We start from the raw sequence: 27,789 nt of genomic DNA on the forward strand, positions 1-27,789 counted from the left end.
AGAAACACTTGCAGGGCAAGGAAACGTCTCTGGACGTTAAAGAACCATCAAAAAAAAGGAATACATTGAACCGTTTTTGTTGTTTACACACTTCAGAAGCCCCTAAATGTCAATGAAAATGAAGAAGCTGGGGTTTGCAGAAATGTTGGCCCATTCCTCCCGCAAGAACTGGTGTAACTGGGTCAGGTCATCTTGCTTTTTCAGTTCTGCATAAAGATTTTCAATGAGACCGAGATCAAAACAGGTGATGGACTCTTTGGAGGTTCTCCTGTCACATCCATTTGCAGACCCAGGGCAGAGCTTTAAACATGTTGGAGGGACCAAACCACTGAAACCAGATATTTACATACTCAGGATAAAAAGATACAAACAGGAAGAAAGCTGGCCCTGAACAAAACCGAAAAATTGACTGAATGTGAAAATAAATCCTCCTATCATCACGCACCCAAAGCCAAGTCTAAGCATGAATGTGTTGTGGCTCACTGGTGATGTTAACCCTTTTTAAAAGCGATCTGTATTGGAACATAATCATAATCATATAGACAAAAGTTTGGGCAGGATGATGCTCTGGGAATCAGATGGATGACCATTGTCTTCTGTTTGGGATTTATGAGGTTTTCACATTTCCTTTAGGTTTTATTTTCACTGAGATGAGTTTTAATTGTTAGATTCAGATATTTTTCCTGAATGGAATACAGTCCCTTTAAACAGCCGTCTTCATTTATCTCAGACACTCAAGAGTCACAGAAACTTTAACCTAAACTGATATGATCCCAGGCTGGTTCTGGTTTAACCGGTCCAGTTTATCATTTATGTGAAGAATTTTCTTCCTCACGTTCTGCTGTCCCACACAGTTTCTGTCTCTAAAAAGAACAAAGAGTGTTTAATGAAGGTGTAGGACGTTCACTTGAACCATAGAGCAACAGTTTCATCATCCTCACTAAGGAGAAGAAGCACACCTGAGGGTTTCTGTCCTGACAGCATTGCTGTGCAGAGAGACGGAGTTCATTTCAGCCAGAAACTCAGTTTAGCCTCATCCGACGCTCCACATAAACCAATAAAAGTGAAATGAGTCTGGACTCGTGTCTGTCCCTCAGGGAAACATGTTGACCATATTGATTGTTTTCTTCATCCTAATTAACAAAATCAATAATTCAGACTGAAAATGTTTCATTTAGTTGGATTGAGGACGCAGCGCCTCGAGCTGAGACGAGGGAGCGAGGGAATCGGACGACTGCAGAGGGACTTTGGTGCTGCACAGTGGTTTAAGGAAATGAAAGGAGGAAGTGGATTTAACACCAACCAGAACAGTTCTGACTGCAGTATCACATCATGGGAAATTCTTTACGCTCTCTACAACTTTATCCGTTTTGGGGTTCTGAAAGCACTCTCAAATTCTAGATAAAGGGACAAATTTCAGAGATTTTAAGTCTCAGATGTTTAAAGATTGTTAATTCATGTGAAATGTTTGTTTATGCAGGTCAGAAAGTTCTGTTAGCATCTACAAGCTGGTTACCACTGGCTTCTAGGTTCCTGCTCTCGTTTGGATCAGCACTGATGGCAATGCAAACCCTCAGGCCTGCAAGACTGATTACAGCTCGCTGCTACCTCTATAGCGAAGAGTTAGATTTTACTAAATGCAGAATAATTAGAGAGAATTTTTTATTTAAATTTAGAGAAAAACAGGCCCGGCGGTGGTGCTGGAGTTAAGTGCGCTGTTGGTCCTTGATGAGATTGTCAAGGGTTCAAGTCTCGGCCCGTTGACGTTAACGGCATGTCTTCCCCTTCTCTCCATCCCATTTCCTGTCAGCTTATAATCCAAAAAAACCCCAGAAAAATAAAGGCCGCTAGTGCTTAAAATAATATGAAGAAACATTTAGAGGAGAAAGGGGGAAGCTTGCAGGTCAGAGAACACCATCCCAACTGTGCTGTATGGCGGTGGCAGCATCATGCTCTGGGGTGTTTTGCTGCAAGAGGGACTGGTGCACTTCACAAACTAGATGGTATCATGAGGAAAGACGATTATTTGGAAATATTGAAGCAACATCTCAAAACATCAGTCAGGAAGTTGAAGATTGGACACAGATTAGTCTTTCAAATTATCTTTTCAAATGTCCCTCAGCATACCTCCAGATTAGTTTCTAAGTGGCTTCAGGATAACAAGTCCATGTTCTGGAATGGCCACCATAAAGTCCTGATCTCAGTCCCAGGGAGCATTTATGGGTGGAGCTGAAAAGGTGTGTGTGAGGAAGGAGGCCCACAAACGCAACCCAATTACACCAGTTCTGTCAGGAGGAATGGACCAAAATTCCTGTAAACTGTTATGAGAAACTTGTTGAAGGAAACCCAGAACATTTGACCCAAATCAGACAGTTTGAAGGATTGATTTACCAAATACTGGGGAGATGTGTGGAAACTTCCGTAATGAATCATCATTCTGACATTTAACAAATAGAAATAATTTCAATAATTCCAACTGAGCTAAAACAGGAAATGTTTGGTCTGATTTAATGTCAAACAGTGAGAGAACTAAGATAATTGTTGTTTTTATACAGTGGATGGATAATTCTGGGTCCAGCTGTAAATTAAAGGTCTACCCCATGGTCTGCAGTAAGATGTGCCTGGAGAACCTGCACAGGAAGGCGTTCAGATCAGATGAACCACCAGCTCTACTCTCTAGATGATGGAGCTCTTCTCATCTCCAAGGCAGAGCCTGGCTGCTCTGCAGAAGAAGCTCTTTCTTCCTTCTTCACCACCACAGGCCAGAGAACTCCAGATGTTTCCTCAGTGGGAACCATGGCCACAGATGAGACAAGCTTCTGAGTCACAGATGGGTGATTATCAGAAACTGGTCTAAGACGACCTTTAGGAAATGGTGGGAAACCATCTCCTCTGTTGGAGATTAGATGCCTGTTTGCTGCTCCGGGCTGTTCCAGAACTACATATCGCACACTAGATGTGATTCTGTTAATGGTTCTTCCTCTGTACGTGTTTTTCTTGATTCGGCTGCCAGATTTCTATTATTGTGTTGGGTCCTGAAGGTCCATTAGTCACATATCTCCAGCCTCCATGGTTTCATCCAAAATATTAGACACAGTTTGGAAATTTCATCCCTTTCAGCCTCATCAGTCTCAGTCGGTGTTAATTAAAGAAGCTTTTAGTCCCGTTTCTGAGAGAAGCGCCGGGCTGTGAAGCATCTTTCTGATGCTGATGTTTCCTACACTGTAAAACATGTTTCTCCGTCTTCTCTGAAGACCAAACACCATGAAGGTTAAATGAACTCAGAGAAACATTCAGTTCAACCCCAGGTTCTTTTGTCTGATGATGCTGGTTCAAGGAGGAGACCTCACCATCTCAGCCTGAGGAAACGTCTGTCCTCAGATCAGCCCGTGTTTCCAGGTGAGCAGCACCTGCATGTCACCTGATTGAGTCTTTGAAGGACGTTCCTGATTAACCCTGACAGATCCAAAGCAGGTTAACGCTTCACTTAATCTACAGCGTTTAATTCTTGGCTGGAATCAGGTTCTGCAGCTCGGTGGCTTCCTAATGGATCCATCAAACACTGTTGAGCACCAGGTTCAATCTCAGCCTTGAAGACTGGAATTCAGCATGTTTTACAATCTTCATAGATGACTTTGTAAGCTTTGGAGGCTGCTGAGAGTTTCTGGTTTTATCTATTGTTTCCTAATGCAAATGTGCTCCTAGGTAGAAACACACCTGAGATAAAAGCAGTCTTCTTTTCTTAGCCGAAGGTCATGATGGTAAACTCACCGATGAAGCCGAGCTGGGAGAACTCCAGGATCATCCACTCCTCCAATGGCTGCTGCAGAGCGAAGTTCTTCATGGTGGTGAAGTAGGTTGGACGAGCAACAATGTCGTCTTCTAACTGTAAAAACAGAGAAGTGGATATATCACAGAAGTTTAACTCCTCCCTCTGGAGCTCATCAAATGCTGTGATGCAAAGTTTTCTGGTCAGAGTGAGACCTCCTGTCAGGGTTTAAACAAAGAAGAGGTTCAGGAAGTTCAATACCCTCTTTTTTAGATTAAAAAAGGGACACAGTAAATATGCGAACTATATGTTTGGTAGGCAACCAACACTGCAAATAACCCTGAACACACCATCACCACAGTGAAACAGGGTGGTGGCAGTGTCATGCTGTGGTGATGCTTTTCATCAACAGCAACAGGGAAGCTGGCCAGAGCTGATGGAAGATGCATGGAGCTAAACTCAGGACAATCCAGGATGAAAACCTGTTAGAGGCAGCAGAAGACCTGAGCTGGGGTGGACCACCCTAAACATACACCCAGAGCTACAATGGATGGTTTACATAAAAGCAGATTCATGTGCTTGAATGGCCTAGTCAAAGTTCAGACCTAAAGCCAACTGAAATTCTTTGGAGAGACCTGAAAACTGATGTTCCCAGATGTTCTCCAATCTGACTGAACTTGACATTTGTAGAAGTTCACAGCTGGTGGAGACAAACCTACAGCCAGAGGAGGTTCTACTGAGTTCTGATTCCGGGGATTTAATCTGGATGCATGCCACACTTATTTGTAAAAATAACTATGAGAACCATGAATTATTTTTCTTTTTATATTCTAATTATTTTATTTTATGCATTAATTTATGTTGGTCTGTCACATAAAATCCCAATAAAATACACTGAAGGTTTTGGTTGTAATGTCACAAAATGCTGAGAAGTTCAGGAGGTAAAATCCTGTTTGCAAGGTTGCGTACAGGAAAAAAAAGTATTTACCACTTTTGTCAGACTTAAATGTTTCAGATCATTAAATACATTTTACTATCAAAGATAGCCTAAATAAATGCAAAAAGCAGTTTTCAAATGATGATTTCATTGATTAAAGGTAGAAATCTTTCCAAACAACCTGGTCCTATGTGAAAATCTAATCACCAACTTTATTAAATCATAAATTAACGGCAATTGAACACATTGTTTTCCGTTTCACAAACCAGCTTCAGGTCTGATTACTGCCAGGCCTGTAGAATTAAAATATCCTTTAAACAAAACCTATCTGACAACATGAAGCAGGCCAAAACATCTACAAAAGCAGCACATAATGCTCCAATCCAAAGAACTTCAAGATCAGATGGGAAACCAAGTTACCAACATCTATAAGCCTGGAAAGAGTTCCAGACATTTCTAAACTTTTGGGACTCTGGTCAACCATGGTGAAGGTTTTGGAGTGGCCAGTTGCAGGTCTGGACTCAAATCTGATTGAGACGCTGTAGCCCAGCAATAAATTGTATCTGATTAAATCAATTCAGCAAAGCAGAGTGGGTCATAGTTCATCCACAGTGATGTTAACATTACCAGTTATCACAAACACCTGATAGTTGCTGCTGCCAAGTGGGGAACAACTAGCTAGTTTAGGGGGTAATTACTTTTTCTCACAGGTCAGGTTGGACTGGAGAGATTTCTTTCTCTTAATAAATGAAATCAGTATCTGAAAACTGCTTTTTCTATTTGCTCAGATTAGCTTTGTCTGATATTAACATTAGTTTAATCTGAAACATTAAAATGTGACAAAAAAGCAAAAACAGGAGAAATCTGTAAAGGGGGTAAATACTTTTTCACAGCTTTTTGGGAGAGGATATGGACACATTACAAATTGAAAAACTGTTGCAGAAGTGAAGAGATAAGAAGAAATTAAGCAGAGGGAATAAAATGGAAAAAAAAACGATGAAGTAATGAGATTTATTATCATTTTCTGAGTTTATGTTGAATTTCTCCTGCTGCTCTCATTAGACATGCTTCTTCTTACCTGCACGTAGTAGGTTCCTTTAGACTGAGCGTACATCATCAGGAAGCAGTAGTCCAAGTTCTGCTTCGTCCTCCACCTGAGGAGAACGAGGTGGAAACGTTCCACTGATTAGCTTTTATCTCAGTTTCTGAACACACAGAAGAATTTCACATGTTCTCATGTAACAACAGCTAAACTGTAAAGAAACAAACACCTAAAGACAAATTAACCTCAGTGGACGGTGGAACCAGACTGTAACCCAGCAGAGGAACATCAGTGCGTGATCTGAGCTTTCAGATGATCAACAACACACATGCAGAGATGCAAATTCAGACATGGAAAATGGGCAGAGAACAAAAGGCCTGTTTGCTTTCTGTCTGTTAAAAATAGTTTGAGTTTTTGCATGCAGTAGATTAAAGAGGAAGAAAAGAAACATGCAGCAGGTCCTCATGGAGATCCAAAGCCACAGTTTTCCAGGGAAACTCTCCAGCCTTTCTGAGGAAAAATAAACCAGAGCTGTATAGATGACTCTTTCTACCACAAAATCAAGCATTCAGCGGCGCTTTGAATAATTCTGTTTACAGATTAGGTGATATATTTACAGAGCAAACATGGAGCTCAGGAGACAACAGATCTTCTCTGCTTCTGCAGCAGCCTGAAGTGAACATCTGTTAGCTGTTACTCAGTAATATACACCTGCAGTTTCATCCAAACACTCAAAACTGAAAGATGCTGAAGTTCAGAATTTACTCCAGCAATCTTAAACTGATCAGCAGCTCTACAGACCTTCTGACGGTCCTTCAGGGGGTTTCTGTAGTCTTTGTCTGCTTTTTTCTTCAGTTCCATCCTGGACCATTTCCTAAAGAAAAACCTAAAAGGATGAACCACCAGCGAGTTGAAGGTGAACATTATTTGCTCCAAACTTCTGCAGCTAAAAACAGACGAGAACTTTTCCAATTGGCTGAAGTTATAAAACATTCAGCTGCAGGTAGAAGAAAGGAGAGGCCTCTAAAAGATAAAGGTGGGAGTTTATGTTGCATGTGATGAACACATGAAGTCTCAGTCATCCTCTCTTTCACTTTATAGCACCATAAATAAACAGGCCCTGCAGGCTGAACTTCACTGTCCTTTAAAGGCTTCTTTACAACCGGGAGTCTGTTCATAATCCCACTGAGAGCTAAAAACAATCTGAGGAAAAGAGGCTTTTATTGGAAAACAGTAAAGTTAACACAGAAGCAGCCTTATGTGGCACTTCATCTCAATAAGTCAGCAGCTTCTGCAGCTGAAGACCCAACGCAACAAGGAGAGCAGTGTATTCACATAAAGACGACACATTGCTGTGGCAGTTTAATGTCTGCGAGCAGCTGGAGCGTGACCGCAGCGAAGTGGTCACGCTCTCTTCTCGCTCTTCTGTCCATCCGTTGGCAGTAAAAGACATCTTCAGTATCTGTCACAACTCAAAAAAGACAAAAAACGTCCTTGATTCCGTGTCCTTAAGGTTCAAAACATCAGAGAAGCTGTTTAAGAGCCAGGCCTCAGGCTGTGATCAACCTCAAGTGAGGATAAAAAGGATCAGTGTCCAACATGTTGATGAGGAAGTTCTCCAAGCTCCACATCGGGCCCCAGAGAACCAGTCGGATCTGGCTGCAGAAGCCAGGATTTAGAAGATGTGCTGCATTCAGGGGAATTTTGGAAAAATGAACTTTTTCCTGGTAGACCAGCTGTTACTCGTGTACAAGTATCAGTCCATGGCCCAGTGTTCACATATATTGCAGTCAAATGTTCTAGTCGAAGATACTGACCGGACTCTCTCCTTTGGGTCTCCGAAGGACTCTCTGAGTTTGGAGAAGTCGGGGTAGAAGTGGACCGACGGAGAGACGACCTCCAGTAAGCCAGACTGGATCTCAGCTGGAAAACTGGGAGGACGGAAACAGAATCAGTCAGTGAGGAAATATGAGGTTCTGGATTCATGAGAAGAGATGATGGAAATGCAAAGAGATGAGGGTAGAAGGAAAGGAGGTGATATAATGAGCACATTGACTCCAGTTTGTTACCATAGCAACAGCCTCCCATCATGCAGCGGTACTTACAGGCGTTTCAGGTTGTCGGCTACACTGCTGGCATACTGCTGGTCGGCCTGAAGGCACACAGAGAAACAGAGGTGAAAGGTCAGAGGGATGAACAAAGATCTACATCTGAGTTTGGGTCGGACCTCTCTGCATCAGTTTAGGTCACATCACCATGGTAAAATAGCTTGGACCCCTAACCTGCTGCAAATATGTTGCTGAACTGATTAGAGTCAGAACTGAACCTCTGGAAGGTATCAGCTGACTCTTTCATCTCTGGTTCTGGTCCATACAGCAAGATTTATGCTCCTGTTGGTCCGATCAGGATCAGCTGAATCATTCCTCTATGGTTCTGATCCAAGCCTGCTGTTGAGTTTGCTTTGCTTTGAACTGGGCCCTTTAATGTCCTCTTCTGATGTCCTGTCTTGTCTCTTTGTGGCTTCTTGGTGACCCGTCTCTGTTTGGATTGTTTTGTTGGAGATTTGGATAAATTTTTTATTCTTGTTTAGTGCTGATTGAAATTTTCTAGCAGGTTTGTAACATTTTGGAAGATTTTGCAGGATTTTGTGGTAGTCTTGTATCTTTCTGTGATAAAGTTGTGCTGCTCTTAGTTTGTGACCCGTAGTCGTGTTTCAGAACTTTAGTTGGGTCAGCTTGCTGCTGTTGTTACTGCTGTGTTGTCTGTGTTTGGTTGATTTGCATCTGTTTTACTTCCAGGTCATTATTTTTCATCTCTGCGGCTTAGTTCGGTGTCTGTTTCTAATGTTGCAGGAGTTACCAGGGTTTCAGTTTGTGGAGGATTTTTGCCTCTGATTTAGTTTTTGTCTGGTTGTCTCTATTTACTATCTTGGTGCCTTTTTACAGTCCAGTTTAGTTCACATCACTGCAATAATTTAGCTACAGTTATTTTTCTTGCTCCATGTATTTCATCTCAGCTGTTTATCCGAATCTTTGTGATATTTCATCTGCAGTTGGTTAATCTAAATGTTTTGTTCCATGTTAGGTTGACTTGCAGCTTTTTGTTAACAGTTGTTTTGAGTTCATTTAGCCGTCCTTCATTGTATTTGTGCTTTTTGCATCAGTTGTGTTGCATCTCTTTGTGGTGAGATTATGTCTGGTTTCCTTGTGTTGAGTGTCTTTGTGACGGTCCTTCTCTCTGCACACATGTGGCAAACAGAAATCTTCCAAATACATTTTCCTTTTCTCAGCCTGAAAACACATCACACCCTCTCATTCACACTTCAACATGAGCCAGCCTCTCATTCTAGCCAATAAGAGCTCAGTCTGAGCTACTTCATTAAATGGCAAAGGTCGGCATGCGGTCACATGTGTGTTTTTAGCAGTCGAGTGAAGCTGCAGCCTGTGAAAGGCTGCGGTTTGGTTTGGCGTCCTGGAGGTGCCAGTATGGTGGAGCTCAACTCAGAGCTCCATGTTAACGAGGAACAGACGGAGTCAGAAAGGATCAAACTGTTCACCTTCTGTTCTTTTCTGAGTTTCTGAAACTTAAAGCTGGTAAAATGACAAATGCTCCTTCATTTGAGCACAAATAAAAAACAACTATTTTCCATCAGAGGTTTTCCAGAGTGGAACATTTTCCGGGGCAACAATGAGAACATTACAGAACTTCTAAGGAGATTTTTAAAACAGCATCAGATTTTTGGTCCTGTGTTGCATCATCATGCAAAGAGTTTCAGAACATAAAACAACCTTTAAAAGGATAAAATGAAGACATATGAAAACATGCAAATATTAACAGAGATGCATAAAAAAACGAATGAAGCAGCACTATGGGGTAAGAACGCTGTCAAAAACAACGTGTATGTAAAGATGGAAATGTGTGCATATTAGTCAATAGTTGTGCATAAGTAAAATCCAAAAGAGATATTGTATATTTTCTCTATAAGAATACAAAATAAAATGTTACAACTTCAAGAAATTACAAACACAAAGTTCAAGTTTACAGTTGTGGTTTATTCTTTATGAATACAATATGCTATAACAGTTTGTGAATACGATTTATTTTCTTTGAGAATACGAATTTACATCAGCGACTTAGTGTCCCGTAATATCAGGCTCAGAATATAGTGGGTGGAGTTATACAATGATGTACAGTAGGTGGCGCTATGCACCTCTGAATTTCTTGCGCACCGCCAGCAGAAGAAGAAGAAGCAGCAGCACTAGAGCTAAGATGGCGGACCAAGAAACTACGATACAAAGCCAGGTAATGTTAAAAAATTTATATCTGTCTTAATGTCGTTAATATATGCTCCTGGTCCATTTATTTGGCGCTAGTGCTGCTTCTTCTTCTTCTTCTCTTCTTCTGCTAGCGGTTCGCAACAAATTTAGAGGTACATAGCGCCACCTACTGTACATCATTGTATAACTCCACCCATTATATTCTGAGCCTCAGATCACGTGACGCCAAGTCGCTGATGTAAATTCGTATTCTCAAAGAAAATAAATCGTATTCACAAACTGTTATAGCATATTGTATTCATAAAGAATAAACCACAACTATAAACTTGAACTTTGTGTTTGTAATTTCTTGAAGCTGTAACATTTTATTTTGTATTCTTATAGAGAAAATATACAAAACCTCTTTTAGATTTTACTTATGCACAACTATTGACTAATATGCACACATTTCTGTCTTTACATACATGTTGTTTTTGACAGCGTCCTTACCCCATACAGAACAATCAAACAAAGACTGCAGAGGAAAGATTATGTCAAATATTAATCCACTGATACTGACTCATAACTGACATTAAGAAATAAGACCAAGTGGATCTAATGAACTAATAAACCAAATAAAACCAAACAGAGAATTAAACACTGGTTGCTAACAGCCTAACAGAGAGCTCACGGAGTGCGCACCATTTGTCACCATAACCGGTGAACCAGGTGGTTTACACACCAGTTCTAGGTGGGTCAGGTGGGATACCTTCTCTCAGGTAACCAGATCTGGAGTTGAGTTTTATTTTAGCTTTTTCTGGCCTGTTATAAAATATTTTATTCAGAAACAAATATTTACCCAGTAAAATACAGTTATTCAAACTCATAAACCAGATGTTGTCATTACAGTTGTGTTGTATTCATATTTTGACAAAAATCCTCTGAAACAATCTGAGCAGGACAGGCTAAAAGCTGTCAAAAACATTACTTTACTGATGAGAAATAACATGCTGAAATTAGATTTAAAAAATGACAACAAAGTGAAAAGTGATGTGTGTGATGATGAAGCTGTGCAGCAGGATCAGCTTTTATGCAGGTTTCTTGTAAAAATATCTGGAAATGTCATAAAAAGCAGAGTCTCTGGCTCACATTGCACTTCTCCTTTGGGCAGTTTCTATAAAGATCCAGATCTTTAATTGGGTTTTGAAATGTTTCTGGATGGAGTTTTCCTCAGCATAACTACTTCTGTTGCCCTGCAGTTACCTGGCTCGACAGGCCAACCTGCTGACCTCAGTGAAGAAGCAAAATCATCTGGATAAATTAGAAGAACATCCAGAAAATCCAGGAAAAAAACAACTTCCAGCTTTTCTGCTAAAACTAAAGAACAGAGCTCAGTGTATGATTTTTACTGTAAACACACACACTGCCAGAGCAGAGTCAAAACATGGCTGTTACTTCACACACACAAACACACACCCCTGCAGCAGTTTGAAGTTAGCATAAAACAGAGTCGGTGACATTATCACTGTGTGTTTGTGTGTGTGTTTGTGTGTGTGTGTATGTGTGTGTGTGTGTGTGTGTGTGTGTGGGCTCATTGGCTAAACCAGTGGCCTTTACAAAGGATATGAGTAACCATATGCACCAACACACATTCACTCTGATGGTCAATTATCCACACACACACACACACACACACACACACACACACACACATCCGTGTTTTACTATCTTTATGAGGACTTTTCGGTTACTTCCATTGACTTCCATTCATTTTCCTTGATTTTTAGTGCCTAACCCTAACCCTAACACTAACCCTAACCAGTTAATACCTGACCCTAACAATAACTCAATTCATACCCTAGTCCTAAACCTAACCTCTGTCCCAAGAACGGAATTTGAAAAAGTGAGGACCAGGAAAATGTCCTCACTTTGTCAAAATGTCCTCACTTTGTCAAAATGTCCTCACTTTGCGATAAAAATAGGAAAAATGGTTCTCAGTCAGCAACAAGTACAAGAACACACACACACACACACACACACACACACACACACACACACACACACACACACACAGTGAAGCACCGTGGTGTTTCACTTCAAAGCACATCACATTAACATACATTTGTCTCCCAGAGACTCATCAGAATCTTATCACCATTTCCAGTATTTATGAGGCAGTTTGTGGTATTTTAATTTGAAACCGCCAGTACAGGTAAACAGGAAATACATGTAATAACTTCCTGCTGCTCTCATCTCATATTCTGAATCTTTTCTCCAAGGCAGATCAGCCCATCTAAGAATGAGAAGCTCTGCAGCTGCAGTCTTTGTGCTGACAGTTCAGATGGTTTTCAGATTATTGTATTCCTGAGTTTCTTTTTTCCATCTCATTTAGACTCTGGCAATGTTTTAATAACTTTTAGTTTCTTAACTGCATCTTTAACCATTAGATGAAGAGCCTTGAGACGACATGTGTTGTGAATTGGCGCTATATAAATAAAACTGAATTGAATTGATTTTACAGTGCCTTGCAAAAGTATTCGCCCCCCTAGACATTTTATCTATTATCTTACATTCAAACCTGTAATTTAAATGTTTTTTATCCTATTTTATGTGATGGATCTCCATAAAATAGTCTTGGTGAAGTGAAATCAGAAAAAAATATATAAAGAATAAAAAAATAAAAACAGAAAACTGGCATGTGCATATGTATACACCCCCTTTGCTATTAAGCCTCTAAAAGGTTTTGGTACAACCAATTACCTTCGACAAGAGGGACCGGAAAACAGGTCCAAGTCGAGGGAAAGATGGATGGTGGCAAATACAGGAATCTGATCTGAGACTGGGTTCACCTTCCAGCAGGACAATGACCAGAAGCATACTGCTAAAGCAACACTCCAGTGGTTTAAGGGGAAACATTTAAATAAGGGATTCATTTAAATCCCTCATGCCCCTCCTTGAACCGCCACCTTAACGTGGAGGAGGGGTTTGAGTGCTCAAATGATCCTAGAGGTTATGTTGTCTGGGGCTTAAATGCCCCTGGTAGGGTCTCCCATGGCAAACAGGCTCTAGGTGATGGGTCAGACAAAGAGTGGTTCGAGAATCCCTCATTATGACTACAGAATCGAGGCACGTGACGTCGCCCGGTACGGCAGAGCCGGGGTCCTACCCTGGAGCCAGGCCTGGGGTCGGGACTCGTCGGAGAGCGCCTGGTTGCCGGGTTGCTCCTCGCGGGACCCGGCCGGGCCAAGCCCGAATGAGAGACGCGAGACCATCCCCCAGTGGGCCCACCACCTGCAGGGGGAACCGTGAGGGACCGGTGCAAAGAGGATTGGGCGCCAGACGAAGGTGGAGACCTCGGCGGCCCGATCCCCGGATGCTTAGGTTGGCTCTAGGGACGTGGAATGTCACCTCGCTGGGGGGGAAGGAGCCTGAGCTTGTGCGGGAGGTCGAGAGATATCAACTAGAAATAGTCGGGCTCGCCTCCACGCACAGCGTGGGCTCTGGAACCTATCTCCTTGAGAGGGGCTGGACTCTCTTCTACTCTGGAGTGGCCCATGGGGAGAGGCAACGGGCTGGGGTGCGTTTGCTTGTTGCCCCCCAGCTCAGCCGTCTCGTGTTAGGGTTTACCCCAGTGGATGAGAGGGTCGTATCCCTGCGCCTTCGGGTTGGGGAGAGGTCTCTGACTATCATTTCGGCCTACGGGCCGAGTGGTAGTGCGGAGTACCCGGCCTTCTTGGCGTCCCTGTCGGGGGTGCTGGATAGTGCCCCTCCCGGGGACTCCATTATTCTGCTGGGGGACTTCAACGCCCACGTGGAAAACGACAGTGACACCTGGAGAGGCGTGATCGGGAGGAGTGGAGGAGTTCAAGTATCTCGGGGTCTTGTTCACAAGTGAGGGAAGAATGGAGCGGGAGATCAACAGACGGATCGGTGCGGCTGCCACAGTAATGGGGGCGCTGTGCCGGTCCGTTGTGGTGAAGAGAGAGCTGAGCCAAAAAACGAAGCTCTCAATTTACCGGTCGGTCTACGTTCCTACCCTCACCTATGGCCATGAACTTTGGGTCATGACCGAAAGAACAAGATCCCGGATACAAGCGGCTGAAATGAGCTTCCTCCGTAGGGTGGCCGGGCACTCCCTTAGAGATAGGGTGAGGAGCTCGGCCATCCGGGAGGGGCTCGGAGTAGAGCCGCTGCTCCTCCACATCGAGAGGAGCCAGTTGAGGTGGCTTGGGCATCTATACCGGATGCCTCCTGGACGCCTTCCTCGGGAGGTGTTCCAGGCACGTCCCACCGGGAGGAGGCCCAGGGGACGGCCCAGGACACGCTGGAGGGACTATGTCTCTCGGCTGGCCTGGGAACGCCTTGGGCTCCCCCTGGAGGAACTGGAGGAGGTGTCTGGGGAGAGGGACGTCTGGGCGTCTCTGCTGAGTCTGCTGGCCCCGCGACCCGGTCCCGGATAAAGCGGAAGACGACGAGTACGAGTACGAGTACATTTAAATGTGTTGGGATGGCCCAGTCAAAGTCCAGACCTCAAACTAATGGAGAATCCGTAGTTACACTAGAAAATCTCTTTTCACAAGCAAAAAACATCCAACATGAAGGAGATGGAGCAGTTTAGCCTTGCGGAATGGGCAAAAACGATGATTTGGTAGTTTTGTGTCATTTGGTTTAAAAATAATAACTCAATGCCGAACAAAATGGATTAATCTGTTCAGAATAATCGTTGATAAATACACAGACTGATCCTCAGTGTGTGGTTGCTTCATCCATACGGGGTGGGTTTCCTCCCAGATCTGCTCCAAGAACTCTGCTGTGGATAAAGAATCTTCCTCCAGAGGACTTTCCAGCGTGATGAAGAAACGGGTCACAACGCTGAAGTGATACCAAAGTGGTTCACACCATGAGCAGAGGATTACAACTCTGAGTAATCGGTGTTCTTTAAAAAACACTGACCTCCCACCTGTTTCATCCACGGTTCTTCATCAGCTGTTTGCATTTTTTTATGTTTTCATGTTATGTTCTGAGTTCATGATCTTTCTGGACCAACTTGAAGCTTTGTTTATAAATCGCTGGGATGGAAAATGTGAACTTGGAGTATTTTCTTATAGTTTCCACATTAGAGCAGATGTGTTTCTCTACAACATGGCTGACGTAGTTTTACACACAGACACACACTAACACTGACCTCTGCAATGAGGACAACGATGACGCAGTCGTCCTTCTCTGCGGGGCTGAGCTCGGACATCAGTGAGCTGAGCGTGTCCGTCAGGTAGGAATGGACCTCTCTCTTCACGCTGGGAACACCCATGACTATTGAGACTGCACACACAGAAAACATCAGCAGCTGGGAAACAAACTGGTTCTAGTGGGGCTGATTAGGGGGTTAATTCAGCAGGTCTCGGAAAGCATAACACAGGGTAGGTGGGATGGGGGGTGGCATGACTCCCAGCCAGGAATATTTACAACGTCTCAGAAAACAGACAGAGATCAAGCCTCAAAGCTTCACAACATTTTAATATATCAGTAAAACCTTGACAGTTTAACAGTGTTAGGTCTTTTTCTAGTTGCTTTATTATAAATTATTATAATAAATAACACTCCTAGTTTCTGTTTTAAAACATTCCTGCAGCTGAGTAGTACCTCCCCCTAGAGACCAGCAGAAACCAGCAGCAGAAACCAGCAGGTGAAGTCTGAAATGTGCTTGTTTTCTGCATTTGATGGAGAACTTGCACAGCAAATGTTGCTGCACGTTGGGTGTCCACCAGCAGGTAGTTTGCTGCTAATGCTAAATAACTACAGCTCCTAGGATGAGTTCCATTCATAAGTTTCAGAGTTTCAGGAGGAGCAGTGTGATTTTCATCCCGGCCGTGGAACACTGGACCAGCTCTATACCCTCTGCAGGGTACTTGAGGGTTCATGGAAGTTTGCCCAACCGGTCCACACGTGTTTTGTGGAGCTGGAGAAGGCCGGCATTGCCAGCACTAAATCGGACCAGTTCCCGGTGCATGTTGGTCTCCGGCAGAGCTGCCCTTTGTCACCGGTCCTGTTCATAACTTTTATGGACAGGATTTCTAGACGCAGCCAAGGGCCGGAGGGGGTCTGGTTTGGGGACCAGAGGATTTTGTCTCTTCTTTTTGCAGATGACGTGGTCCTGCTGGCCCCCTCTAGCCATGACCTACAGCATGCGTTGGGGCGGTTCGCAGCCGAGTGTGAAGCAGCTGGGATGAAGATCAGCTCCTCCAAGTCCGAGGCCATGGTACTCAACCGGAAAAGGGTGGCTTGTCCTCTTCAGGTTGGAGAGGAGTTCCTGCCTCAAGTGGAGGAGTTCAAGTATCTCGGGGTCTTGTTCACAAGTGAGGGAAGAATGGAGCGGGAGATCGACAGACGGATTGGTGCGGCTGCCGCAGTAATGGGGGCGCTGTGCCGGTCCGTTGTGGTGAAGAGAGAGTTGAGCCGAAAAGCGAAGCTCTCGATTTACCGGTCGGTCTACGTTCCTACCCTCACCTATGGCCATGAACTTTGGGTCATGACCGACAGAACGAGATCACGGATGCAAGCGGCTGAAATGAGCTTCCTCCGTAGGGTGGCTGGGCACTCCCTTAGAGATAGGGTGAGGAGCTCGGCCATCCGGGAGGAGCTCGGAGTAGAGCCGCTGCTCCTCCACATCGAGAGGAGCCAGTTGAGGTGGCTCGGGCATCTACGCCGGATGCCTCCTGGACGCCTTCCTCGGGAGGTGTTCCAGGCACGTCCCACCAGGAGGAGGCCCAGGGGACGGCCCAGGACACGCTGGAGGGACTATGTCTCTCGGCTGGCCTGGGAACGCCTTGGGCTCCCCCCGGAGGAGCTGGAGGAGGTGTCTGGGGAGAGGGACGTCTGGGCGTCTCTGCTGAGTCTGCTGCCCCCGCGACCCGGTCCCGGATGAAGCGGAAGACGACGAAACGAAACAACGAAATTTAAAGAGTTTCTTGCTGAGTGGAAAAAGAAACCCAACTGCCACCACCGTGCTTCTTCAGAGAGAAGAAAACCATCAGATATCCTCCATAACTGTTTGGTACTTATAGTGTGCACTCAGACTGATGAATGGTGATGATGTTTTTTCCATCTGTTTGGACATTATTGCTCAACAGGAGAAGGTGTTTGTGATCAATGTTCTGTTGATGACCCAGTTTTGACCAATCTTTAGTTGTCAGACCAATGGCCTCACATTTGACTAAAATACTTTGGCATACAGAGGAGATTATGGTCCACTCAATGGCTGCAAGGTGCAAACAGAGCCCACATCATTACCCTTCCACCACCTTGTGCGTCACCTGATATGAGGAATTAAGACCCAGGCCCAACATTAAAGCCAACACAGGGATAGGGCTACAGACGAGTGGGGAGATGATATTGGCCACATGAAGATTAATCCTAAGGTTCTCATGTTTCACAGAGTCCTTATGAATGTGAATTCTTAACAAAGATAGATGGGAATATTAAAGAACAAGGCTTCGGTTCTGTTCATCTGTTTAGATTTAACCTGATTTAAGATGCTGTACACACACACACACACACAAGCATTTATAGTGATCTTCCTCTGCATCTCTCCTGGTTGTTATCTCATTCTCGCACTAAATTATCAAACACTTTCTGGGCAACAAACCACTTTCACTTCATCCTAAAAACATTTTCTGCCCTTCACTCACCAACGTGCAACACTGCTTTACATTTTCTGATGCGTTTGTTGTCTCTGGTTTTATCTGGGTGTACATCCATATAAAGCAGTAGGAAATGTTTTACTAGGCAGAAAAAAGATCACCTTATTAATAAATAAGAGTCCACACACTGTGCTTGCTCAGCCTGGCTGGTTGCAGCCCTTTATTTTATCTTCCAGAGGATCCTGGCTGCGTCAGAGGGGTTTCGGTGAGTTATTCGTCCACAGAAGGTGCTCTGTCCCTGTGCTGCCAATTCAGCCAGGAGCCAGGTCTGTTTGTGGGGATCCTGCATGTGCGATTAATGACGTTTTGGATTATTTCTCCCTGCATTTAACCTCCTACTGCAGGATCACCCTGGAGCCAGTTTCAGCCTGACCTTTTAGGTTGCACCAATTGAACATTTGCTCTTGGATGAATTTAATGCATGAGACAGTGTCACAAAAATAAGGACTGAACAGTTAGCAGGTTACCCTGAGGCTAGCTGTGAACCAGACCTGTGTGTTAACAGTAAACGTCATTGGAGCTTGCTGTGAGACATCTCTCATAATGTTTCCTTTTCCAACACAACATTCTGTGTTTTCTTGGCTAATCCTGATCCGAATCCAATAAAACACAGAGGATTTGCTGCAGGCATAGAAAAACACGTTTCTGCAGTCAAAAGGGGAACGCAGCAGCCAGGAGCCACTGATCTAATCCGTTGATTAACTGATCATCATCAGCCAACACGGGTTCAGGCAGGTGCTGCTCTGGAGCGAGCAAATATGTCGGATTCTGCTTTCATACCAGTTTTATCTCAACTCTATTATGCTTCTATTCTAATTTTATGTTTTTTTTCTATATATTCTATGGTTTTTTTTCAAAGTTTGTTCATATTTCACTGTTAAATCTGATTTTGCCCTAATTTCATGCTGGTGTTATTCTGATTTAATCATTGTTTTGTTTCATTCTATCCAGACTTCACCGAATGTTGTTAGTTTGGTCTTGCTTTTATTCAGATTTTTCCTGATTTTGTTCTGTTTTTTTCTAGTTGTTCTAATTTTATCCTGATATTATTTTACTATAATGCTCAGCACCAGATCAGCACAAACACCTCATGTGTTTTTGTATTGTTCTGAAGCATGGGGGTGGAGGGGTGATGAAGTGGGATTCATTTGCACTTTGCAGTCATTCAGTGGAACTCCTCTGTCCTCCTAGAGCTGCTGAAGAGGTTCTACAGGCTGCTAAAAAAGGTTCTACAGACTGTTGGAGGAAGTTCTAAAGGCTGCTAAAAAGGTTCTACAGGCTGTTCTATTGGCTGTCAGAGGAGGTTCTCAAGGCTGCTAAAAAAGGTTCTACAAGCTGTTGGAGGAGGTTCTACAGGCTGTCAGAGGAGGTTCTAAAGGCTGCTAAAAAGGTTCTACAGGCTGACAGAGGAGGTTCTAAAGGCTGCTAAAAAAGGTTCTACAGGCTGTCAGAGGAGGTTCTAAAGGCTGCTAAAAAGGTTCTACAGGCTGACAGAGGAGGTTCTAAAGGCTGCTAAAAAGGTTCTACAGGCTGTTCTATTGGCTGTCAGAGGAGGTTCTCAAGGCTGCTAAAAAAGGTTCTACAAGCTGTTGGAGGAGGTTCTACAGGCTGTCAGAGGAGGTTCTAAAGGCTGCTAAAAAGGTTCTACAGGCTGACAGAGGAGGTTCTAAAGGCTGCTAAAAAAGGTTCTACAGGCTGTCAGGAGGTTCTAAAGGCAGTCAAAAAAGGTTCTACAGGCTGCTGAAGAGGTTCTACAGCCTGTCAGAGGAGGTTCTGAAGGCTGCTAAAAAAGGTTCTACAGACTGTTGGAGGAAGTTCTAAAGGCTGCTAAAAAGGTTCTACAGGCTGTTCTATTGGCTGTCAGAGGAGGTTCTAAAGGCTGCTAAAAAAGGTTCTACAAGCTGTTGGAGGAGGTTCTACAGGCTGTCAGAGGAGGTTCTAAAGGCTGCTAAAAAGGTTCTACAGCCTGTCAGAGGAGGTTCTGAAGGCTGCTAAAAAAGGTTCTACAGGCTGTCAGGAGGTTCTAAAGGCAGCCAAAAAAGGTTCTACAGGCTGCTGAAGAGGTTCTACAGGCTGTTGGATCAGGGTGTGAGCTCTTACTTTCACTCACAGCTTCCTTGTTCTTTGGAGTTCTATTTTTTATTTTTTGTGTTGTTTCTATCAGCTCTTAGTTTTATAAAATAGGACCTGCAGAAAGAACTTGGTATTTTAGTAAAAAGTATCGGTGACAGATCGACCTTACCTCCAGTGCGTCCCTGTCCCAGGTGTATGGCGGGCTGCAGACTGTCCTCTCTGTTCAGCAGGTGAGGAAGATGATGGAAGATGGAGGGAAGCTGCAGCACGTTTTTACTGCTGCTCACGTTCCAGAGCTTCAGCCTGGTTTCCTCTGAGGAACCAGAAGGACAGCCAGTCAGACCAGATGTTCTAGTACCAAACATTGTTCTTGCCTGCCTGCCTTGATGAGAGGAGCAACGAGGAGAGGAGTGTTGATTGTGGCGTGTCAACTAAATTAATTTGTTAATTTGTTAAACAAATAAAATAAAATAATCATCTTTCTCTTCCACCATCTCAACCAGAGTCTCTTTGTCATGAATGTCTGTAATAATTTGCATCCAGTAACTGTTTGACTTTATCCCTGCAGCATGATCCCAACATATTTATTTTTTCTGATAGGTAACAGATGCACATTTAGGTAAAATCTGTTGCTGCAAAAGTTCTCCCTGGTGAGTTTAGGTGAATCCTCCTCGTCATCACACTGACCGGAGAGGCTGCTCCAGGTACGGTTGATGTCTCTAAGGGCCTGCTTCTCTGCGATTGCCCTCTTGATCTCCTCCAGGACCAGGTTCAGCTCTTTGGAGCGCCTCAGGTTCTCCTGCTCAGCAGAGTGGAGGCGCTCCCTCAGGGCCAGGAACTCCCTCTGGTAGATGTCCACCACATCTCCTGCAGAGAAAGCATACAACAGGGCTGTTACCGGATTCCTAAAGGGACTATCAGGATTATGGGGAGAGCAGAAAGAGCTTATTGGACAGCTCATTGTCATCGTCATCATCATCAACAGATAGAGGGTAAAAGACATCATTTGAGCAGGAACATGGAGATAAAAATCTAATTGTCCAGTTGTCCATGGTAAACTGTAAATGTCTTGTACTTGTATAGCACTTTATCAAGTCCCCAGAGACCTCAAAGCACTTTACACTACAATCAGTCATCCACCCATTCATCCATCCATCCATTCATTCACCCATTCATAGATACATTCACACACTGACAGCGGTGAGCTACATTGTAGCCGCAGCAGCCCTGGGGCACACTGACAGAAGTGAGGCTGCCATACAATTAGCGCCACCGGGCCCTCTGACTACTATTAGCAATCAGTCCATCATCTCTCAGTGAGTTGATGTTCTGTGAAGGTAGATGTCCAGTAGTTGCTGCTGGTCTCTCATGCAGAAATCTCCGTCTACCCTCTGACAACCTGAGCAGGTGGGTTTTAGATTCAATTCAATTCAATTCAATTCAGTTTATTTCTATAGCGCCAATTCACAACACATGTCGTCTCAAGGTTCTTCACAACAGTCAGGTTCATCCATTCTAATTAATCGTAACCATTGAACAGTTCAGTCAGATTCAGTTATTTATTCAAATTGGATAAAAAGTTTTTTTATCTAAGGAAACCCAGCAGATTGCATCCAGTCAGTGACTTGCAGCATTCACTCCTCCTGGATGAGCATGTAGAGACAGTGGACAGTCACTGGCGTTGACTTTGCAGCAATCCCTCATACTGAGCATGCATGTAGCGACAGTAGAGAGGGAAAACTCCCTTTTAACAGGAAGAAACCTCCAGCAGAACCAGAACCAGGCTCAGTGTGAGCGGCCATCTGCCACGACCGACTGGAGGTTAGAGAGAACAGAGCAGAGACACAAAAAGAACAAAGAAGCACTGATCTAGGAGTACTTTCTATGGGAAGGAAAAGTAAATGTTAATGGATGTAGCTCCTTTAGTCGTTTCATCTAGAAAGAAAGAACAGATAAACTCTGAGCCAGTTTTCAAGGTTAGAGTCTGAAAGAGAGAACATAGAGTTAGTTACAGTAGAAGCTCAGTCAGTAGCCATGTCTAGGAGAGAGAAAGGGTTAAACACTGAAAGACAGGGTCATGTGGATCATCTGTAGAAGGTGAGCATTAAGTTGTTGCCAGCAGAAGCTCGGACGATGCCCCTCTCCAGAAAGGTGTCACAGGTAGACACAGAGCCAGGCCAGGTGTAGCTTCTAGGAAGAGAAAAGAGAGAACAAAGTTAAAAGCTGAAATAACAGCAAATAATGCAAAATTAGAGAGTAGTATGAGAATGTAGCGAAGAGGGTGAAAGTGGTCATTATGTCCTCCAGCAGCCTAAGCCTATAGCAGCATAACTACACAGATAGCTCGGGATAAACTAAGCCACTCTAACTATAAGCTTTATCAAAAAGGAACGTTTTAAGCCTAGCCTTAAAAGTAGACAGGGTGTCTGCCTCACAGACTAAAACTGGGAGCTGGTTCCACAGGAGAGGAGCCTGATAACTAAAGGATCTGCCTCCCATTCTACTTCTAGAGACTCTAGGAACCACCAGTAAACCTGCAGTCTGAGAACAAAGTGCTCTGTTAGGAACATATGGACCAATCAGATCTCTGATGTATGATGGAGCTAGATCATTAAGGGCTTTATATGTGAGGAGGAGAATTTTAAATTATATTCTGGATTTAACAGGGAGCCAATGAAGGGAAGCTAAATAGGAGAAATATGATCTCTCTTTTTAATTTTCATCAGAACTCTTGCTGCAGCATTTTGAATCAGCTGAAGGCTTTTAACTGCATTTTGTGGACATCCTGATAGTAAAGAATTACAATAGTCCAGCCTTGAAGTAACAAATGCATGGACTAGTTTTTCAGCGTCACTCCTGGACAGGATATTTCTAATTTTGGCAATGTTCTGGAGATGAAAGAAGGAAATCCTAGAAACCTGTTTAATATGGGATTTAAATGACATGTCCTAGTCAAAGTTAACACCAAGGTTTTTTACTTTATTACCGGAGGTCAATTTAATGCCATCCAGGTTAAGTGATTAACTAAGCAGTTTCTTTTTTAAAGACTCCGGTCCAAAGACGACAACTTCTGTCTTGTCTGAATTTAGAAGCAAACAATTTAAAGTCATCCAAATTTTTATATCTTCAAGACATGCTTGTAGTCTATCTAACTGGTTGGGCTCATCAGGATTTATGGATAAGTAAAGCTGAGTATCATCAGCGTAACAGTGAAAATTTATCCTATGCTGCCTAATAATTTGACCTATTGGAAGCATATATATAGTAAAGAGAATTGGCCCAAGTACTGAACCCTGTGGTACTCCACAATTAACCCTGGAGTTTAAAGATGATTTATCATTTACATGAACAAACTGGAATCTGTCAGACAGATAAGATTTAAACCAGCCTAGTGCTGTTCCCCTGATCCCTACAGCATATTCCAGCCTTTCTAAGAGAATATTATGGTCGACTGTATCAAATGCAGCACTGAGATCTAACAGAACCAGAACAGATACAAGTCCATTATCTGAGGCCATAATATCATATCTAAAATGGGGCTGGTAATCAGAGGGAACACTTCCTTAAATAATTTGGTTGGGATTGGGTCTAACATACAAGTTGAAGGTTTAGATGAAGCTAATATTTCTGATAACTCAGGAAGCTCCACAGGATCAAAACAGTCCAAACACAGATCAGGTTCTGCAGTTATTTCCAATGTTGTCTCACTTGCTGAGGATGAAGTAATCATCTTGGAGAGTATGTCAAAGATTTTCTTTTTAATAGAATCAATTTTATTTAAGAAGAATCCCATAAAAAATGACTGCTAAGAGCTAAGGGAATGGATGGCTCAACAGAGCTATGACTCTATGTCAGGATGTGACATTTTGGACTTTGTGTTTTGTTTTGTTTACTAATTATCATATTTCTCCAGCCCCTCTGGTTAGGTTGTGTTTACTTATTGTTTACATCCTAGTCCTCATGTTCTCTGCTTCCCTTCCTGTCAGTTCAGTCTGTGTGGTGTTAGGTTTCATTACTCTGTAATCTGGTTTGCTTTATGGGTTCCTGGTTCGTTCTTAGATTTGGTGTTTCTTATGTTCCCTTCAGTTTCTCGGTTTCCTTCAGTTCATGTTTATCCCTGATTCTTATGCATTATTTTTATTTTTGTTTATAGTTTTTTGTTTTAGGTCTGCTCGGTGTCTTGTTAATGACTTGTATTAGGTTCACCTGTTCCCTCTGCCTTCCTGCCTCCTTGCCTCATCTGTCCTTAGTTCCTTTGATTACCTGCCTTTGTTTTCTCTCTGCATATTAGTTGGTTTGTTTCATTATGTTTTTGTGGGTTCCTTGCGTTACAACTCGACCCTTTATCCTCGTCCCTGCCTTGAGTCTCCATGTTCCTGCAGTGTCTGTAATGTAAGTGTTTGGATCTCGACCCTGTTCAGTACCTGCAGTGTTTTTGTTACGTTTTGACTTTTTTGATTAAAGCTGAGAGACTGCTTTTTGAAATGCTGCTTCCAAGCTCTTGTCTGCACTTCAGTCCTCTGTGTAAGTTTAGCAACTGTACTAAAGAGAAACCTAGGATTATTCTTGTTCTCTTCTATTAATGATGAGAAATAAGCTGTTCTAGCTTGGTGAAGTGTCTTTTTATACAACAGTAGGCTATTTTTCCAGATTAAGTAGGAATCCTCTAGGTGTGTAGAGCGCCATTTTCTCTCCAATTTTCTAACATTGTGCTTTAAAGTACGCAGCTCTGAATTAAACCAAGGAGCTAGCCTCCTATTAATAATTACCTTCTTTTTCAAGGGGGCTGCATTGTCTAATGCATCACGCAATGATGAAGAAACACTATGAACAAGAGAATCAATTTGTGAAGGAAACAAAATTATTGCCCTCCATTGTGTTTTTCTGTGATAATGAGGAAATTAAAAGTAGAACAGATTCTTTAAAGGTTGTTACAGCATCGCCACCTTCATCATCTTCACATGATGAAACTGATTTAAAGAGAAACAGGAAGAGAGCAAAAGGATGGAAGGATAGAGAACCAAACCTGGGCCCTAATGTACGAAGCGTGCTTACGGCTCAATGTTCTCCGCACAACTCAACATACAACATTGAATGATTTTTGAAAATCTGTGGAACTTTTTCAGTCGACAATAATAAACTACAAAGAACTAAAGCTAAACTGCAGCTATTTATCCATAAATAGTTGCTGGTAATCATGACACCTTAAAGTATTGCTCCCCACCCGGTCCGTGTAGTAACTCAGCCGTGCTCCTCACCACCTGCTGCTTCCTCTAAAATGAACAAAGGAACTGTTCATTGGGGAACTTTGATCAGATCCTGAACTGTGACACCCCGTTAAAGTAAATAAGACAAGCTGACCTACAGGGTCAGAGGTGAAGGTCCGTCCCTGAAGCCAACCAGGCACTTTGTCTGCATTCAGAGTTCAACATAACTGAAACTATTTCCCCCTTCATGGAGCAGGATATCCTTCACCACGTGGACAGGTCCAGAACCAGTGCTCTACTTTATCCCCCAGTTGAACTTTACTAACACCGAGAAACACTCCCACTTAGTTGTAATTATCCCCCCAAAGCCTCATTAATGGAGCACAATGGCCACATCTTTGTGGCTGATAAGCCAAGTGAGTTTCTGAGCGTGCTCACTCGTCATTGATGGGTTTTTAATGATGCTGCTGCCCTCTTATTTATCTGCTCTGATGAAATAATCTGCTTCCTGCAGCCGTCACGCTGATGTTCTCTGGTTCTTTGCTCTGCCCAGAGACTTCACCAGAAATTGGGTTGGAAGCACCAATTATGTCAGTCTGAAGCTTCAGGAGGTGCTTCAACATTTCCTGTAAAATGTTTACTCTCACAGAACTGTGGACCAGATGTGGTCATTCTGACTAAAAACAAGAACCAGGAGAACCCAGAGTACCCAGAGAACAGTAACAAGAACATCAGCTGAATCAGACCTTCACCCCTAACTGAACAACAAATATTCACTTCAGGTTTTCATCCAAAACCAGACCTTCATATTCAGACCTTTCTAAGTTCTGTCCTCCTCAGCCTCTCCTTGTCACATCTGCACGTAAATAAAGGACCCAGCAGAGCATGAATATGGCAAACAGCAAGGTTTTTAATTATTAACACAAATGAAAACCAAAACACCAACACCTGTGGATCCATCCCATCTTTATGAATGTCCTCTGCAGAACCTTTTAAGTAACTGTATAATATTTACTGCACAGGAGTCAGAACAGAAAGCTAAACCAGCCGGACAAATATTAAATTAGTGAGAAATTACATCAAAAATATTGAATGGCCTGTTAGTCTAATGCTAGAAGACTCATTCAAAACAAGCTCCTTATGGGCCTCTTCATTTCTCCACCAGGGGTCATTCAAGAGTTTTCAGGCTTTACCAAATGAGTGGTTTAGAAAGTTTGAAAGGTTTTTTATGATTATTTCTTTTCTTTCCTGTGTTTAGTTTCTGGTGTTCTGTTCTTTGTCTATTTTTATGGACAAACTGCAATAATTGATCATTTTCTCTAATCAGAACAGGGTCAAAATGTCAAATTCAAATCTATTCATACACCTCACAAATATTGTAATCATCACCTAGCTGCTGGCATCATCCTGGCTGGATATCTGACTGCTCTTCATGGCAGCTAAGCTAATTTAAACGGGTCTCTTTCCTGGAACAGAACCGGACATTAGGCAGACTTCAAACATGTTCAGCATGTTTAAGGTGGGAGTCGTTCCAGAATCTTAACTTTAGCCTGCGTAGCCATTCGAGAACCATTCCAGAACCAGTCAGGATCAGTGTTTGGGGTCATTACCCTGTCTCCAGGTTTCGACCAACCAGTCAATTTGAGGTGAAGTGGAGAATATGGAGGTGGTCCAGACCCTCATCATGATGCTGCCACCATCATGCTTGAAAGTTGCTACAGTGTTCTCAGGTATAAAAGCCTCAACCTGACTTCTCCAAACTTGTCTCATTTTCAGCACTTTGTTTTGTCTGAGCATCTGAGCTGAACATCATTTCATCTCCTTATTAAAACCCAGGCACAAAACTAAATTAGTTGATTTCAGCCCTGCAGACAGTTGACATCCCAGCACTCTTCTTCTCTGGTTATTTCAGGTTGGTCAGTTATTTTCTTCTCTTCATCCACATCGTTTAGATAGAAGGTAACCATGCCTTTTCACTGAACATTGACCAGGAGGAAACCAAAGCCAGACCAAAGACCAAAAGCTGAGACACAGACATCTACAGACCGTCCAGCAAACAGGGTAATTAATAAATGAAATGTCCTGAATTATGAGGACGTAACGGAGCCATCAGCACTGATGTAATGCCTCCCAAACAGACACGAAGCCAGATTCAGATCAATACATGGAGACAACACACTAATACTTTGTAATCCTGCTCTGCAATACTAGAACACACACACACACATACACACACACACATATATCGTGATTGTGACACGAAGCAGAGCTGAGAGGGCAGACAGGTTGAGTCATACTGTAGTAAACAGCGTGTGTGTAATAATATGAAAGCAGCCATTGCAGTAATGAGATTACCCCTAACACACACACACACGATTGGATGACTCACAGTTAATGGTCCTGTGGTTTTCCTGTAAACTAGAGAAGATCTTGTGGTGTAAATAAGATGGACTCTTTCTCCCTGATCAATAAATAATCAATAATGTGACCTCAAGCGTCTCTGATGGAGATCAGCTGCTTTCTGACTCGCTTCACACCTGATTCACATCAACATAATTTTTATTTACACCACATTTAAGATTTTATGCAGTTTATCTTCAGAGGTTGTAGCACGAGTTACTACACACACACAGTGTTGAACAGGTGATGAAGAATGGGGATGAAGGACCTGCTCTAGCGCTCCTTCCTGCACTGATGGTGTCTCAGTTGGGCACCAAAGGAGCTGCTCAGCTGCTATACAGTCCGACGCAGAGGGTCAGAGGTTCATAATGGATGTGAGCTTGGCTACATCCACCTCTCAGCCACTAC

The 27,789-nt window shown here is 43.1% G+C and overlaps 1 protein-coding gene across 2 annotated transcripts in view; it reads right to left on the minus strand.

The window, feature by feature from the left end:
* Nucleotides 1–27,789, minus strand: part of mgat4b (alpha-1,3-mannosyl-glycoprotein 4-beta-N-acetylglucosaminyltransferase B) — a 100,026-nt gene that overhangs the window by 28,448 nt on the left and 43,789 nt on the right. For both annotated transcript variants that reach the window (XM_047353712.1, XM_047353713.1), the window contains exons 3-9: nt 20,462–20,641; nt 19,944–20,087; nt 15,190–15,323; nt 7,854–7,900; nt 7,566–7,679; nt 5,785–5,860; nt 3,772–3,886 (exon numbers count right to left, since the gene is read on the minus strand). In XM_047353712.1, the coding sequence (XP_047209668.1) occupies nt 3,772–3,886; nt 5,785–5,860; nt 7,566–7,679; nt 7,854–7,900; nt 15,190–15,323; nt 19,944–20,087; nt 20,462–20,641 (810 nt within the window). The remainder of the gene's footprint in view (nt 1–3,771; nt 3,887–5,784; nt 5,861–7,565; nt 7,680–7,853; nt 7,901–15,189; nt 15,324–19,943; nt 20,088–20,461; nt 20,642–27,789) is intronic.

The sequence above is a fragment of the Girardinichthys multiradiatus genome, chromosome 23, assembly GCF_021462225.1.
Source record: "Girardinichthys multiradiatus isolate DD_20200921_A chromosome 23, DD_fGirMul_XY1, whole genome shotgun sequence".
Taxonomy (NCBI): domain Eukaryota; kingdom Metazoa; phylum Chordata; class Actinopteri; order Cyprinodontiformes; family Goodeidae; genus Girardinichthys; species Girardinichthys multiradiatus.